This window comes from Cavia porcellus, unplaced genomic scaffold, assembly GCF_034190915.1.
Source record: "Cavia porcellus strain 051 isolate PalLab524CR breed Dunkin Hartley unplaced genomic scaffold, mCavPor4.1 scaffold_2, whole genome shotgun sequence".
NCBI classification, from domain to species: Eukaryota; Metazoa; Chordata; class Mammalia; order Rodentia; family Caviidae; genus Cavia; species Cavia porcellus.
Genome location: NW_026947485.1, coordinates 119,396,869 through 119,414,030, shown reverse-complemented (window position 1 = coordinate 119,414,030; position 17,162 = coordinate 119,396,869). Strand labels below are relative to the sequence as shown.

At 40.1% G+C, this 17,162-nt stretch overlaps 1 protein-coding gene across 8 annotated transcripts in view; it reads right to left on the bottom strand.

The window, feature by feature from the left end:
* The window catches only part of LOC100728664 (V-type proton ATPase subunit S1-like protein), a 51,979-nt gene extending 36,348 nt beyond the window's left edge, over positions 1 to 15,631 (bottom strand). For 5 of the 8 annotated variants that reach the window (XR_010046389.1, XR_010046390.1, XR_010046392.1 and 2 more), the window contains exons 1-4: positions 9,161 to 9,339; positions 3,351 to 3,391; positions 3,185 to 3,246; positions 2,200 to 2,435 (exon numbers count right to left, since the gene is read on the bottom strand). Coding sequence is in view for 4 of the 8 variants with exons in the window: in XM_063245291.1 (XP_063101361.1) it covers positions 2,200 to 2,435; positions 3,185 to 3,246; positions 3,351 to 3,391; positions 9,161 to 9,255 (434 nt within the window). In the remaining 4 variants the exon portion in view is untranslated. Of the gene's footprint in view, positions 1 to 2,199; positions 2,436 to 2,517; positions 2,612 to 3,184; positions 3,247 to 3,350; positions 3,392 to 9,160; positions 9,340 to 9,678; positions 9,884 to 15,504 lie in introns of those variants that run through there. The other 3 variants (XM_063245292.1, XM_063245293.1, XM_063245294.1) reach the window with 3 other exon arrangements.
* Between the last annotated feature and the right edge of the window lie 1,531 nt (positions 15,632 to 17,162).

The window sequence follows — 17,162 nt, the reverse complement described above, 5'->3', positions numbered from 1 at the left end:
AGGAAAAGAGGAGCAGAGGGAAAACAGGCCCAACTGGCTGACCAACAATCAAGGAAGATTTCCTTTCAAAAAGAAAAACAAGAGTGTGGCCTCTGATGAAGCAGAAGAGAAAGTAACCACACACCAGGTCTTCGCAGTCCCTGGCTCCCTTCTTGTACAACCCAGAGAACTATTTTATCAACTATGTTGGAAATGCAAGCTTTTTAGTGGCTCTAAAGACAGTTTTTAAAAGAGGGAATCCCATCTCATTGCATTTTTTTAAAGTGTAAATGATTTTTATTAGAGGCAAAATCATTCACTGATTGTTTTCTTTTTGGTACAACCAGAAAATTTTGGGATATTGAGTTATGGCATGCTTTGGCTGTCTTGCATGTCGGCTTAATATTCCACAGATGGAGTCAGTTTTACATCCTGCAACACAAAACATACCAAAGGGCAATTTGGAACAGTCATGCATTTTTCATATGCCTTGGATATTTCAAATGACTTCAGTTCCCATGCTGTTTTTAGTAGAATTGTTTCCCTAAAGAACACTACTTCTTGATGGTTGCTCTGTCAGGATTCTGTGTACTTTGTAACATCTTTGGTTGTGGTAATCCAGATTGCCTAATTCTGTTAATGTGCTGTGAAAGATTAAAAATTTGACTATATAGTGTATAAGATACAAAACTGTGAATTGGTGGAACTTAACACTTTATCAGCATTTGAATATACTCATGCTTTGCCTCCAAATTTGAAGCTAGAAAGTCACTGGAATAACTGAAAAAGAAACAATACATTGCTTTTTAGATTTTTTGGGACACGTGTTAAGAATTGTGTATGAAGTGGAATGTCTGTACTGATCAATGCAACCAATGAAATCTCAAATATGAGTGACACTTTTGAAGTTAAGAAAATGAGTTTGACCAGACAAAGGATTACTATTGAGAAAATATAAAGAATTCAAAAAAAAATCAGACTCCCTCAAATTTAAAGACCTCATCCAAAAATGACATCTGAGATAAATACACTTCTCAGATGAAGAAATAAAAATGGTAAATAAATATATGGAAAAACATTCAACATCTGTGGTCATTGAAGAAATGTAAATTAAAACAACACTGATACCCCATCTTGCTCCAGAGAGAATGGCTATCATCGAGAAATCACCAACAACAAATGCTAGAGGGGTTGTGGGGAAAAGGAAAGCTTCTCTGCTGGTGGGAGTGTAGACTGGTATAACCACTGTTGAAATCAGTGTGGAGAGTCCTCAAAAATCTAGGACTAGAGGGTCCATTGGACCCAGCTATTCCCCTTCTTCTTTTAATCTTTAAAAAGATTAAAAACATCGTATCACAGCAATATATGTTTATGTTGTCACAGTTTGTAATAGCCAGATCTTGAAAACAGCCCACATGCCCATCAGCTGGAGACTGGATAAAGAAGATGGTTTTCTTATACAATGGAGTACTACTTTGCCATAAAGAAGGATAAGCTTGAGACATTCTAGGTCAAAGGATGCACCTTGAGATCATACTCTTAAGTGAAATAAATTGGCCACAAATGTAAATACTGCATTGTTTCTCTGGGGTGAGAAACCAAAAGTGTAAGTAGTGACCAAAATGTAGAACAGAGGTTGTGAAATAGGAAGAAAATGTTCAAATGGGAAGGGGAACAAGGGAGGGGGAGGGAAAAGAAAAGAAAAGTAAAAAAACAGTGAGAAAAGAAGGAAAAATAGAGACTAAGCTTTTATAAATGGGGAAGGGAGACTGAAGGAAGAGTAGAGGAATGGAAAAAAAGAACCAAATTATGTTGTGTATAGGTACGAATTCTCCATGGTTAACATGATCATTACGTATGTCTAAAATGAATCAATAAAATCTGATGGAAAGAAAGATAGATAAATAAATCCTCATGGCTCAAAAAAATGAGTTTGAAAGTCCTAATTTTTATAACATTCATTTTTCCCATAAGTTATGATAATTAGCCAAGTGGTTTAAATTTTTTCTGGAAAACAAAAATTAAAATATTTGAAAGTGAATTCCTGATTCATCCTTTCATTTCAATATTATACACTTTCTCAAAGGTGAATGTCAGGGTCATACAGAAAGGGGTCCGCTCCCTTTTTGGAAATAACAGAAAGTCAGACACTGACAGACTGCACGAGCCCTACGTGGACCTCACAGCTAACAGACTCGGCCTCAAGCAGAGGTGACTCACGTGGCGCGCTCTTCACCACAGCTGGAGCTGTGTGTGTCCACTGCTGCCTTCTGCCCAAATGTCCCCTCGGTGAGGTCCAGCCAGGTCTGGTTCTCAAACGTGACTGTGATTCTTCTGGCCCAGAAGAGAATGCAGGGGATCCCATTGAGGGAGACTCGAATGGGGTTCTGAGGGCTGAACACACTTCGATGTTCTCGGTCTCCATGTCCTCCCCTGCTCTGGTTGTACTGAGGAGCCTGATTCGCCAAAGAAAAAGCGTAAGAGACAAATTTATCTCCATGGTACAAAGGGCTTCCAAGAGGTAAAGAGCCAACTCACTTCCTGGCGCTGTGGGCAGAGGCCACTGTACATTTATCAGAACCCTAGCATGTGCAGCATCAAGTGGGAACCAATTACTCCGTGCATAGACTTGTTAATTAGCTAAGAGGAAGTGAAGAGAAGGGAGGAGAAAGGGAAGATGTGACCAAGGCGTGATACCTGCACGTGTGTGGATATGTCACGTGAGACTCCACAATTTCTAAAAAGAAGCAGCAGCAACCTAAGCTCACTAGTAATCAAACATAAACTGTTACTATAGTAACAGTAGTAACTGTTTAAAAGTCAAACTGAATACTGTAACAAAAATATAATAAAGACCCAGTAAAAGTAAGCACTTTAGATTTTTCTTATCTATAAGACTATGTTGATACATTTCCCCATCCAAAGTTCAAGTAAGACTATGTTAATTATTAATAGAATTATTATTTATTAGTTCACAGTAGCTCTGATGTAATTGTAAAATATTTACATTGTTTTTTCTGAGACGGGGTCTTGCTATGCTGTTCAGGCTGGCCTTGAACTTGCGTACGTAGCCAAGGCTGCCCTCAAACTCACAGCAGTCCTCCCACCTCAGCTTCCACAGTACTTAGATTACAGGCATGCACCATCACGCCCAGCTACACTTTTTAAAGATTGGTTACCATCTGATTCCCTGAAATACTCCTACCTGTGTGATCGGTACCGGGCTGAAGTTCTGGACTGGCTTCACATCTCCATTAACCTGCTGATCTGTCAAGTAAATAACAGTGTGAGTACCAGGCTAAGTGCCACCGGCTTATTAATGTAATTGGATGACCACATGCTAAGTACTGTAAAATTGTTACAAGTCTTACCACTCTTTACAACCGCTTCTTTATTTGCAGACGTTCTAGAACTGAAATTCAAAAAAGGAAATTTAAATGCTGAGCAAATGTTTACAGCTCAGGCTTCACACAAAGCATTAAGAATTTATTTCAGCTTATTACATCTCAGTATAGAGCAGGAAAATCTTAAGCCTGTCAAAACTGCCCATTTTCAATGGTAAATTTCTGATCTAAAAAGCAATATGTGCTCTTTAAAAAATATAAAAAACAAAAATAAAAAATTTGAAATCAACTTTGACTGATTATTACACTGACAACACTGACTATTACAGACAGCCCATATCCCAAGCCATGTACAGGGTCTGTGGTTTAAGCAATAATAACAACAAAACAATAAAACATAAAATATTATAGAGAAATTTTATACTACATTGTATTATTTAAATCAAACTCAAAATAGCCAATCCTTAAAATTAATAAAAAAGATTCAATTCCTGAAAAGGTACTTTTGAAAATTATGAGAATAAAAATTATGATATTCTCCTCCAGTCTCTGCACACATAAACACATCATACAGAATGTACTTTTCACAAAACTTAGAGACACAGTTTGTGGAAATACTATTCTGGAGCCTGCATGCTTTTTATTTAAAAACATGTCCTAGTATTTAGTCATGTTGTGTGTGGTTCTGATACAACTGTAGAGGCCACGTGGTATCCCACCACAATATCCTAGGCAGTATTGTTAGAATACCACACATTGGGAAGAGCTGGTATGAGTGAGCTTTTCGCTACCATAGCCTAACACCTGACGTACGCCACTCATGAAAAAACACAGACAGAGGCTTTTTTAGTTGGCTCACGGTTTTGGAGATTCAAGCGCTTAGCACCTGCATTCGCCCCGATCTGGTGAGATCTGCACGGTAGGGGCGGGTGGTAATGGTGGAGCAGATGATAGCAAGAAGCCCAAAGCCCAGAGGCAGAGGAGCAGGAGAGGCCTGGTTCTCTCTCTGTCTTCCTGTCTCCCTGTCTCCCTCTCTCTGTCTCTTTGTCTCTCTGTCTCTCTCTCTCTCTCTCTGTCTTTGTGTGTGTCACTAAGATTGAACCAAGGGCTCTTTCTAATTCCTTTGTTTTGAGACAGTCTTCCTAAGTTACTAAGCTGCTCAGGCAGAGCTTGAATCTTTGATCCCTCTACCACAGCCTTCCAGGTGCTAGAACTACAGGTGTGTACCCCTACATCCAGCTTTCCTGCTCCTTTTGTAACTACTTTCCCGTAAGACCCACCAAGGCATTGCACAGAGTGCGGCTCACCCCAAAGCCCTAAAGACCTCTCACAATGTCCTGCCCCCGAAAGGCCCCACAAGTTTCCTAACTGCCACTCTGGGTGCCTTGCCTCCAGTCACCATGCACCTTCGAGGACACTCAGACCACAGCACAGCATAACACTGAAGAAGGGCAATGCGGTTAAACACCTGTGGTACATTTGCATCATGAGCGTCACACAGCATCCTAAACTATATCCAAGAGACAGACAATACCACGGGTAAATATCTGTGAACTACAGTTTAAGTAAAAAGTTTGTAGAGTTCACAACATTATGTTCCTAACAATCTGTTTTTAAGTTTTATAAAAGCAAGTTACACATGCATGTGCTGTACTATGTGTGTGTCTATGTGTGTGAAGAGACAGGAGGAGATTCTATTCTCATAATTTTCTGAAATACCTTTTCAGCAATTTAATTCATCCTTTTTATTAATAATAAGAGTTGGCTATTTTTGTTGTAGTATAAAAAGTATGCTTTAGTATCAAATGTCACTGTAAAATATTTTATTACATGTTATTTATTATTGGTTAAGCCTTAGTGTCTAGCATAAGGCTTGGAACACTAGACTATAATACTCAGTGAATGAGGAGCAAGGCTGATGTTTTAAAATTATTTCTTCTTCAAATTTTTTTCCACGTTCTATGAAGTGCATAGATTTCCTAAAGTTAAATTAAGTTTAAAAAATATGTATCTGTTTTATCAGAAAACATACAAATCAATACAAATTATAAGTAAAAATACTTTTAAAATTCCATGTATCATGAGTTTGATCCTGGTACTGGTAAAAAAATAAAAATTTTTTTAATTCCATGTATTAATACCCAACATCTACATTCGGTAATTATCAAGCCTAACTAATCTTGTTTCAACACTTACCACTTCCATCCTGTGATATTATTTTGAAGAAAACATCAGAAATTATATCATTTCAATATATTTCTCTAAAAGATAAAAATTTTTAAAAGTAACAGCATCACATCTATAAAATATTTTAACATTAAATAGTATTATATGTCATGATATATATGTAAAACGTAATTACAGCTAAAGAATTACTAAATCTACGTCACAGTAAAGGACTTTAGAATTGATTTGATAGAATCAACTGCAAGTTAAATGCACTAGCCTCTTTGTAATAGGATGTCTATTATCTAATGAATATTCATGAGGATGACAAATTGAGACACTGATGTTTATTAAACTTCCCTTAGCAAATTCATGCATGAATGCAATTATCCATTTTTATCAATTTTACTGCTGTATAATTTATGTACAATAAACTGCATCCATGCTAAGCATATAAACCTGTAAGTTTGGTCACAGCCACAAACCCAGGTCACCACTACCACAATAGAAATACAGAATATTCATCTTAACCACAGAAGTTTCTCCAAGCATTCCAGCAGCAGACAGATGGTCCCTCTACTTTCAGCCCCAGGCAAGTAGTAGCTTGTTTTCTGTCACTTTAGATTACTGTAGTCTGCACGCTCTAGAATTGCATATTAGTAGAATTATATAACATGTATTCGTTAGTGTGTTTGGTGTAATATATAATGTGCATACATTCAGTCTTAATGAAATCACTTTGAAATTAATATATATTGTGTATGTACCACTGGTTCATTCCATTTTATTACTATCAGATTTCATTGTATAGATATACTGTATTTTATTTGTCCATGTACACACTGATGGACATTTAAGGTATTTCCCGTTTGGAACTACTAAAAATCAAGATTTAAGAATTTTTGTGTGTAGACGTTTGTGTGGAAGACGTTCTTGTTTATAGGAAGTCTCTTGTCCATTGTTAGCATGAATCAGGCCTCTGTGGCCAGTCACATCTAGGAATACTAAGAAACTTTATTTTCTGAAAGCACTCATAAAATCACAATAAATAAGCTTATCAGCTGAAACATCTCTACCAACCTGAGCCTCAAACTCTATAATGCAAGTGAAAACATCACTAAATATATGGAAGAGAAATAAAAGTTTAGACAATACTTCTCAAAGAGCTTCAAGCTTTCTAATGATATAGTCACACAAATATATACCTTAAAGTTTTTAACTTGAACTTCCCTCCAACTCATATTTCATGATTCCAAGTTATATATTCAATTTTTAATTGTTTAGTGAACAAAACCAAGAAAATAGTAAGATATATTTTACCCAAATAAGGTAACGTTGATCAGGTCAGTTGGAAATATCTAATTCGTGGGGGAATACAGTAAACGTTGCATGAACATGAATAGCACGCTTTGCTCCACTAATTAAAACTGTTATGTGCTTTCACCAAAAGGCTTGTAGGGGACCACACAGTTTCACTGTCATTTCAGGGAGTCTCCAGCCCGAACATAAAATAACGCTGTCACATTTCCTTTTTAAATAAGCTGTAATTCAGCCAGGCTTTGCACACACTCTCAACCTGAACTAACGAGATTTTGCAGGAAACAATAATCTCAGACCACACAGATACATGTCACTTTTCCTGTCACTGCACAGCCTCTGAACTACAGTAGAAATAAACATTTTCCAGTTAAAAATATTCTCTGCGGATAGACTGAGAAATGCTGACTTTGGAAAATTAAGTTTATACGCAACCTACTCAGACTTTTCCAGTGAAAATGATTTCCACGATCCCTGTAAAGGTACCAAGGGCCTTGGCCTTGGAGCAGCAGGGCCACAGGCCTGTATGAAGGAAGGTAGATGTGACCATGAGGTGGCTTCTTCACGGCCCTGCTCAGGAAAACCCCACACTCTTCCCCCGGGCCTACACAGCCCCCAAGCCCTGGGTTGCCCACGGTCCTTGCCAGGTCTCTACTCTTCCCTCCTCTCTGCTCCAGCCACATAGCACTTTTCACTTCCAGAATGCTTCATGCTGTCTTCTTCCAGAATGTTCTACTGTCCTCCAGACTTTCTCTGCACACTGTCTAGATCACAGTGCAGACCGCACTTCCTCTGGAACACGGTCCCTGACTTCCCAGCCAGGTTCACATCCCATCTCATGGGTTCGTTGCCACCCAGGATTTCCTTTCCCAACACATTCCGATATTTACTGGTGACGGATTTGTCATTTGATTGGTGAGCACCACACCACCCTGCGAGGGCAGGGGCCGCCCCTGTTCTTCTTGTCACTGCAGACTGACCCAGCACCTGGTCGCATCATTCCTACCATATTTACTGAAAAACACAAAGCACTTTTTAAATGCTACATTGGGGAGTAAACTAATAAACAAACTCTCAAACCCAAGTGGGAGGTGGAAGGATTTTCTTTAGGTTCAAGAATGAACCCATCTTGAGGGAGCACAGTGATCCGCCCAGCTGCCCAAGCTTTTGAAACATGTCAAGCTCCAAATGCAATCAGCCTTCTTGGAGGCTGAAGAATCTTGAAGAGCAGTGTGGCATCGAAAGATGTTTTTAATTCCAGATCCACATCTTGAACAAACACTCACAAGATAGCTATGGTTTTTGCCCTCCTAGTGGGTTAATGTAGCATCTGATTAGATTTGAATGTTCATTTGTCTGCATGAATTCCAAGATCTACTTTTTTTTAATCTAAGATTATTTAAACCTATTAAGCATTGCTTTAAAAAGAATTGAGGTTTTTAGAGTCCTTAGTAAGCCTTTTGCCAGTATAATACCCAAATCAGTTGTTCCTATATACACCTGCTGGGAAATATTATTAAGCTTTCACCACTTTAAGGAATTTGGGTCATTTACTATTTAAAAGCCAACCGAAAGGAAAAAAAGCACCAACTGATTTGGAAACAAGGGGAGAAAAAAATTTTAAAGGTGTCTACTTCTAGCTTTTATCAGCTGCTGGCTTTTTATGGCTTCTTTAAGACGAGGACAGCCAGATGGTCCTGTTGTGTTCCGGGTTCCCAGCAAGCTCCCAGGCGCATCTGCAGAGACGGCACAGGGTGAGTGACGGGGAGATGGGACATAATGTGACTGCTATTCAGATGCGAGTATTCCTTTTTATAGAGGCATCTCTACGTGCCCTCTTCTGTGGCAGGGAAAGAAGCCAAAGTGACAGCAGAAATAGAAATGCTGGTTGTTAATTGTAAACACTGTGTGTCCTACACAAGTACACCTGCTACCCGTTAGAGAGATGCAACACCTTTTCATGGAGGAGCAGGTAATAGAAATTCTGAGATTCCAGAGAATAATGCCAGAAGAAGCGGTGACTCTGACACCTACTTGGAAATAAAAGAAACCTGAAGAACGATTCAGAGTCATTTACTACTAGACATACACTTTGATACATAAGATAGGGTGTCTTGTGTATTTGAACAAATAACCCTGGCTTCTTAAAAATTCTACTTCTAATTTCTTCATGATAAAATCTAGTTTAATCATTTCAGTAGCTGACGGTACAGCCTCCCCTTGCTTATTCTATTCTGAGCCATAAACAAATGTAGATGGCCAACTACATAAAGGAATTACAGAGCAAACATTTCACACTTCCACTGAACTTCACTGACGCGTTATATTAAAAGATACGAAATTACAGTACTCACCTTACATGCTTCCTGGCAAATATCTGCTCCAAAGTTACTGAAACCCCCATGCATAAAAAAACAACTGAACAAATAAAGAAAAATTTTCTTCCCATCAAGAAATGAATCAGTTTCTTCAACCAAGCACATCTGTTGACTCAAAATGCAAACAGCAGAGGCAGGACTTTTCATGCCATGTGACTGACAGCAAGTCCAACCAATGAAAATTCAGCTTTCCCAGGACATAAATGCGGGGGAAGAGATAGGGAGGAACCTGATAAGGCTTAATTTAGACTTGAAGCAAAGCCAATACCTAAATTTTCAATTATTAAATTCATTGGAAGAGCACTGAGGGGTAGATTGTTGGAGAAAATGTATTTTCCAGGTAGGTACTTTTGGGACCAGCTGCATTGTTTTGATACTGCCCTGTAACTCTTAAGGTTCTTAACACTGCTTTTCAGGAAGCTATTAAATCTATCAAGTGTATCTTTTCACACACATCTTTCAGGTGAACAAGTCAGTAAAAATCTTGCACTTACCTAAGTAGACATGCATGTCCTCGTTCACCTTTCCTGTTTAGTTTGTGATTCTCCATCTACAGAGAGCCCCAGGGGAAGGAGGCTGGGTTCAGAGTCAGGTGTGGCTGAGAGCAAGTCCAGATACAGGACTTAGGATATGTCCGATACCCGGCAGGTTATTTTTTCTTATCTGCAGAATGGGAACAAAAGAGATACTTACAGAACTGGTGTGAGCATTTAATGAGATCACGATAAAAAGCCTCAGCAGTCCCCTTACGTCAGTGTCTAGATAAATGTAGAATACTGATGTCACTCCTTGCCTACTGCCTCTGCTACCACCCCCTCCCTAAATCCAACAAAACCAGAACACGACAAAAACGTGAGTTGTTTTAAACACTGAAAATTTTTCATTTTCATTGGTAGCTGTTTGCAGTGCAGGACCACACTCGCTGTGCGGAGCTGGCCACGGCAGACCCATCTTCAGCCTTTCTCCCTCCTCTCCCAGCTCCTGCTTCCCCCTCTCGGTCCCTTCCTCTTGCAAAAAGATCAATCGCCTTGTTTCCTAGTGTCTTATCTTTTATTTTGCTCTTTATTTACACTTTGGGTTTCTTATATAAGAGAAGCCATATGATAATTTAGCTTATGTGTCTGATTTCATTTAACATTATGATCTGCAAAGTGCATCCTTTTCCCTACAAATGAAACAAATGTATCTTTATTCCAGAGTAGTATTCCAGTATGTGTAAATATCACATTTTATTTATTCACTCATCCGGTAGCTATATGGGCCACTTCTGGGGTTTAGCTATCATGAGCTGTGCTGCTATAAACGTGAGCATGCGTAGGTCACTATCATATGACATCTTTAACTGTTTTGGGAAGATACCTAGAAAGGGAGTAAATGGGTCAAATGGAATCTCTATTTTTAGTTTTAAAACCACAGTGAGATTCCATCTTCTTCCAGATAGAATGGCTATCATCAAGAAATCATATAACAAATGCTGACAACATTATTGGGAGAAAAAGAACTTTTCTTAATTTTGGTGGGAATGATACAGGGGAAAAAAACTCCCAACCTGCAGTAGGTACGAGTTTGTGTTCTCAAAAATTAAAGAATGAATTTTAGGAACTGCTTTTAACCTAAGCAGAATTTATTGGGGAAAGAAAGCTTCTGTTTGAGAGAGACAAAAGGGATCCTAAGTGAGTGTCAAGGACTCTGTCTTTTCTAGGGCCTTTGTGGTTTTACAAAGCAAAACCACAAGGTGAACCGGCCCAAGGTGGGGAAAAATGATAAATCACAAGAAGGGCATGAGGTGGGACAGAGCAACGCCAACCAATAAGATTAGGAGTGTAACTGCTCAGGTAAAATTGATTAAATCAGGATCAAGTGGAGCAGCGAGTACAGCAGCAAGCGGTCATGAATGTAGAATCGAGGATTTTCCTGTAGGGGATTGGGTGAGTGGCACTTCCTGGCTTCTTCAAGGCGATCCATTCCTATGTAGAGTATCAGTCCCTGATGCTTATCCTTAGGAAGTATGTGGGTCCTTTTGATTTAAGGTCTGGCCCATAGCAGCGGAGCCTGTCTCCCCCACAGTAGCAAGGCATCTTGTCTATTTCATTGGCTCCCTGGAGGATCTAGTCCTGTCTGACTGGCTGTAATATTTTTATTTAACTTAGTTGCCTATAATAGAAATGGAAACTAGTCAACTATGGAAATCAGTATGTTTATATATATTTTTAAAAGTAAAAATGCTGAAGAAAAAATCTCCCCAAAGGAAGTGCCAGCATGTTTCAGCCCTTAGAAACCTTGATCCCTATAATGATAAAGTTCTGGGGTTCGAAAAGTGCTCTTTGGAAGTGATCATTCAGAGGTGTGGACTCTAGAGAGGCTGGCACTCGTTCTGAGGAAACGTCCCTGTCCCCACACTGTCTCCTCCTCCTGTAACTGGAGGAACCCCTGCAGGAAATCAGGAGAAGAGAACAGAGCAGTTCTGGGGGGTGCAGAGACATGAGGAGGAAACTTACAGTTATAAAATCACCAAAATCAGCCAGACTTAAAATTCCACAATGCATACATGTACCAAACCATTATGTGGTAACTCACTAGTAGGTACTGCTTTTATATTGTATGTATCATATAAAAACAAAAACTTTTTGTAAGGTCACAGGCTTTCTAGTAGCCCTTCCACGCCCTGACTTCCATCCTTCCTTCTCTGCCCTCTGCTCTTTCATTTCCCCTCACCTCCACTCTCCATCTCCCTTCTTATCAGCCAGAGGTTTTCCAGATTATCTGGAATTTTGAGTAACAAGACTGGTTTGGCCAAAAGAACATTAGTCTTTGGAAGGATTGGCAGATTAAATTCTAAGAGACTCAGTTAAATCTGAATTTCAGACACACAACAAACAATTTTAACAGAAGTGTCTTGTGCAAAATTTGACACATTCTATTTTTTTAACCATTCATTGCTTTTCTGAAAGCTAAGTTTAACTGAAGGCCCTATATTTTCATTAGCTAAATCTGGCAATCCTGGCTTCATGGAATCTTCTGCCACTCAGAATCCAGTTTGCGCCTACGCTAAGCTTTTCCTCCATCCTGACTAGTCTGGGTAGGTAGGGAATGAATATCTGGGCTTCTGCTTGTTTTCCTCTTCTCAATTACTTTCCCACACAGGCCAATGAAGGCCAAGTTTTGTATGACTGCTCTCGGAACTGCCCCCTTTCCACATCGAAGAGAAAAGACTGATGAAGTTGGATGCACCGGTGAGGTTTAGGTCAAGGGCAAGGTCAATTCTTTATACCAACTGGGCAGAAGTTAGCTTTTGAGGAAGAACGGCCAAAGGTCTTAAAAATGCTGACAATTACTAGTAGAGCATTTAGTAGAGTTAGAAGTGGCCTCTGGTGCTTTAGCTATAAAAACGGAGGCATCAGTTGCTATGGAAATGTGATGAGTTAAAATAACAGCTTTAAGTAGCATAAAGAAGCAGGAGAGTCAGACTTATGATTATTTGCCCTGCATAACTACTGGTGATGGATGCTGAGTGCTTCATTTTACCCGATTAAATTATTAAACACAATTTTTCCTTTATCCAGAAGGAACAGGATTTCTTAGCTTTTCATATGAGCTCCTGGTCAGTGCAATGATTATTTCTTTTCGAATCTATTCCAAGGTGGAACAGAAGAAATCAATGCCTTGCTATATAATCTTAGTAATAGACAGGCCTGACCTTCAAAAATCCTGTTATTATGATTAAACCTCTGCATAGGATCCAGGGGGAATTGACAAAACTGTTCTTTGATGCTCTTTGTAAAATCCCTGCAGGGGAACTATAATTTTAATACCCATATTAACAATTATTCTCCAGGTGTTCTCTGCCGTGGCTGAAAACCAAAGGAAAATAAGATTCTTTGATGGCAGGGACCTTTGAGCTATAAGAAAAGAAAGACAATTTCCTTACTGCAATGGAGTATTAAGCTTTAGTGTCTCCTCCCCTGGAGAGATTTAAGAATGGGGTGGATGGACCGGCTGTATAGTACCCAAGAGTTCAGTTAGGACCAGCAGCTCTTGTGGCTACAGGGCAGCCGAGGGTGACTCTTCTGACTCTCACATTCCACAGCAAAATGACTCATTTGGATTATTTCTAGATTATTCTTTTAAATATGTAAATTGTGAAAAATATAAATGTAGAAACCATCAAAGTAAATATTAAATAGTCTTAATAGACTACTACTGAAAAGACTTTATGTAAGTAAGAAATTTTTCTCTTGAAAGAAAAAAGATTATTGGAGAAAAGAAAAAAAATAAAATAAGAAATGAAGGGGTTCTGGGCTTATTCAATTATCAAAATCACAATAGTAAAAAAATCACTTCTTTTGTTTTTCTAGCACTTATTACTGATTTTAAGGACAACCACACACCTGTGTCTGTAATCAGTTCCTACATGTGGTCCTTTAGTAGATGCTGGAATAATGTGCTCACATGTGTGTGAGTTTTAAAATTTACTTCAATGGTTTTTAAGTTAAAGTTTCCAAATTTATATTTAGAAAAGTGTATTTTCGATTTGCCACCACGTAGTTATATATGGTGCTGCCTTTGAAGGTAAATGTCCTGGTGAATTTCAGCCTCAAGTAGCTGGCAGCATTATGCAACATATGTTGTCAGAGTGAGTTTTATTTCACTGAATTGAAACTCCGATTTCTGCCTCTGTAGGGGAGGAGATCCTACAACTGTTGGGGGGGGCATTTCTGGAATGTAGTGGCACTCTGCTTTTCTCTGTGATGGACACAGTCCCCCAAGGCTGCCTCTGGCCCTCAACTTTCTCTTCCTACTTCATGGCCCTCTGGCCACACTAAATGTATCTTTGAGCAAAGCCTGCTAGTAAAGGCTCTCTTACACTACCAGTAGCAAAAACCTGTATCAAAGTGTTATGCTTTATATCTGGATGTCCCCCCAAGCCTCATGTGCTCAAAGGCAGGGCTTTTGGAAGGTGATTAGGAGGTAGGGAAAGGATGGAGGAGGTGGATCACTGCATGCATGGCCTGGAGGGTTTCTCTCCCTTCTATGCTCTGAGAGCCATGGACAGAAACCACACTCTGGTTAGACCAGTCTCGAAGAAAATGTTCGATTGTAAAGCTAAATCAATTCTGTCCTTTGCTTCAGAATGAATACACTTTCTGCCTATACATCCCAAAGCCCTGCCGGTACAAATAGTATCTTCTGTGGAAATGAAAGCTCTATTCATCATCCTGGAAAATAAAGTGTTTCCCTCCAGAGTGGGAGACCAGGGTTTTTCAAGCACAGAGCTTTTCTCCTGGCATAAACCCCTTGTGTACACAGCACCCATTAGTACCCTCCTGCACCGCTTGCTGGGCAGTAGGACGGACACAGGTGGGTCCATGGTCATGCAGCTCCCTACATGGTAAGCAATAAAGTCCTGTCTCTGATCCAGAAGTCTCATGTCTTTGGCCTGGATTGTAAAATTGGCAGAACTTCTGGGAGGCTGAGGCAAGAGGATCATCAAGTTGAGGCCTAAGCTGGGCAATTTAGTCTGGGGGGGAGACTCTGCCTCAAAAACAACAAGAACAACAACAAAGAGCAGGAGATATAGCTCAGTGTGAAGGCCCTGAGTTCAATTCCTAGTCCTGGAAAAAACAAAGTGGCAGGCTAATTCGTTAGTTTACAAGTGGGTAAAACTTTACATTCTTCACCATTCTTAATAGAGACTCCTCGGTAATCTGAGCAGGCAGCTGCTGTGTCAGGCCAGCGACAATTTACCTCTTCAGTGGCAAGATATTCACTTTGCATTTTTGTCACTGCCTTATCCTCCAGTCACAAGATGAGCTATTCTCAGTTACACTGTGAGATTCCTATTCTCAAATCCATGTGTGAAACTTACAAGGTATTAATTAGTCTGCCTTGAATATTCTTACCCAGGTGGGAGAATATACTAACAGAAAGAATGCTATACTGAAAGTTCAGGATCATCAAGACATAAAATATGATACTTGATTTAAAATTTAAAATTTTATGGTGTGTACCTCTAATCGCTGCCTTCTGGCAGGCTGAAACAGATTTGGATGTTTGATTCCAGCCTGGACAATTTAGGAACTGAGCCAGACCCTGTCTCAAGAAATGAAAACAAAAATATGCCTGGGGATATAACAGTAAGGACCCTGGGTTCAACTGCAGTACCCAAAAAAACAACCAACCGATTTTTAGTGTGTATGTGTTTAAAAATGTAACCCAAGCATATTTCTACAAGAGATTCCTACATAACTACTCAGGGACTAGCAGTCCAGCTTCTCCGTGTTAGGGGCCACCCCACAGTGCAATCTGGCTGGGGCTCTCACCTCCTCCTCACCAGGGGCCGGAGGAGCAGGCACTGCTGCTATCACTGCCACAGTGCCACAGTGGAGGTGAGGTATCCATCTGCCCAGTCCAGCACAGCTTGAAACCTGGTTCTGCGCTGGATATCTCAGCCCTTAATCCATCAGGAGCTGTTTTTAAGGGAAGACAGTAATCCAATTTAATTTGAGAAAATGTTTTTATGCAGCTTCCTCTTTAAAAAAACTTTTAAAATGCTCAATTATAACTCTGTATTTAGTGTACAAGATGTTTTCAAATATATACAGTACAGTATGGCTAAATGAAGCTAATTAATATACTTTCTTGTGGTAGGAACATTTGAAATCCACTCTATGATTTTCATGTATAAGACTATTAAGTATACTCTCCATGTTATACAGAACACTCGAATTTATCCCTTCTAACTAAAATTTTGTATCGTTTAGCCAACAAATCTTGAATTCCCTCAACTCCTGAAGACCCCCACAGATGCTCTGCTTCTGGGAATACCAATTTTTTTGATTCCACACCTAAGTGGGATCACGCAGCATTTCTCTGGAGGATCTCACTCCGAGCCTTGGTTTCCAACAGGACTATCCAGTGATGACTTTGCTGAACCTCTGGCCCCATGGCCAGCGACCCACTGTATATGCAGGGATGTCTAAAAAGCATCTCAAAGCAGAATTCCTCTTTCCCTTCCAGTACTTCCCACTCGGCTGGTAACACAAGTCACCAAGTGCTCAGGTTAGGGGGTGAAAACTAACTTTAGAAACGCCTGGTGGCTCCACCACAAAACAGTATTAACTAATTCGTCATTTTTTTCCCACCTCCTGTGAGGGTCTGAGTCATTATCTCCGCTTTGCAAATATAATACCGTCCTGAAAGGCCTCAGGATTCACGCTTTTCTCCTCACGAGAGCCAAAGTAATGCCACAGAAACATCAATCCTATTTTGTTCACTCCTATGCTCACTTAGGATGGCACTCGGTTGGTCACCAGAGGCCACCAGTTCACGACGGAACCGGCAGAGGGCCTTTGCCATGGCCCACAGGACGCCCCATATTCTCTGTGCGACTCTCAGCCTCCAACAACACCCCACTGCTCCTCACTGAGCTTCCATGCTCTGTGTCCTGTAATCCATTTGACTGGCTTGTCTAGACACTCATCTGTAATGTGATTCTCACAGACCTATTCTTTTAGCTTTTATTATACATGTTTCCGGCGCATATTTGCATTCATCCTGGGAATTGATACGAGTACGCATGGTTATTTCCTCTTCCCATGGAGCTCTCTTCTTAATTCCTCACATCCTGTAGCTCAGTTACGAGCACCTACTCTGCTTTCTTCACCGCAACTGCTATGGTGCAAAATGATCCTCCCGACTACCCTGAAATATACATATGGATAAACCTGGTAGAAACACAAACTCCGATCTCTCCAGTGCACAGCGAAGTCACTTTAAAAAGTACCACCCAGAAAACTCTACTCCCCCGTTCAGGAGAGGCGGGACTTAAGAGCTGATTAAAGGAGTCATCCAAGGGCGCACAACCTGGAAAGAGCAGCTTCCGAGCTTAAAAGCCCAGTCCGACCCCAAAGTCTGGGTCTATAATTTCTACACTACGCTGCCTCACTACACTTTACACTTTATGGCGCTGCAATGCCCG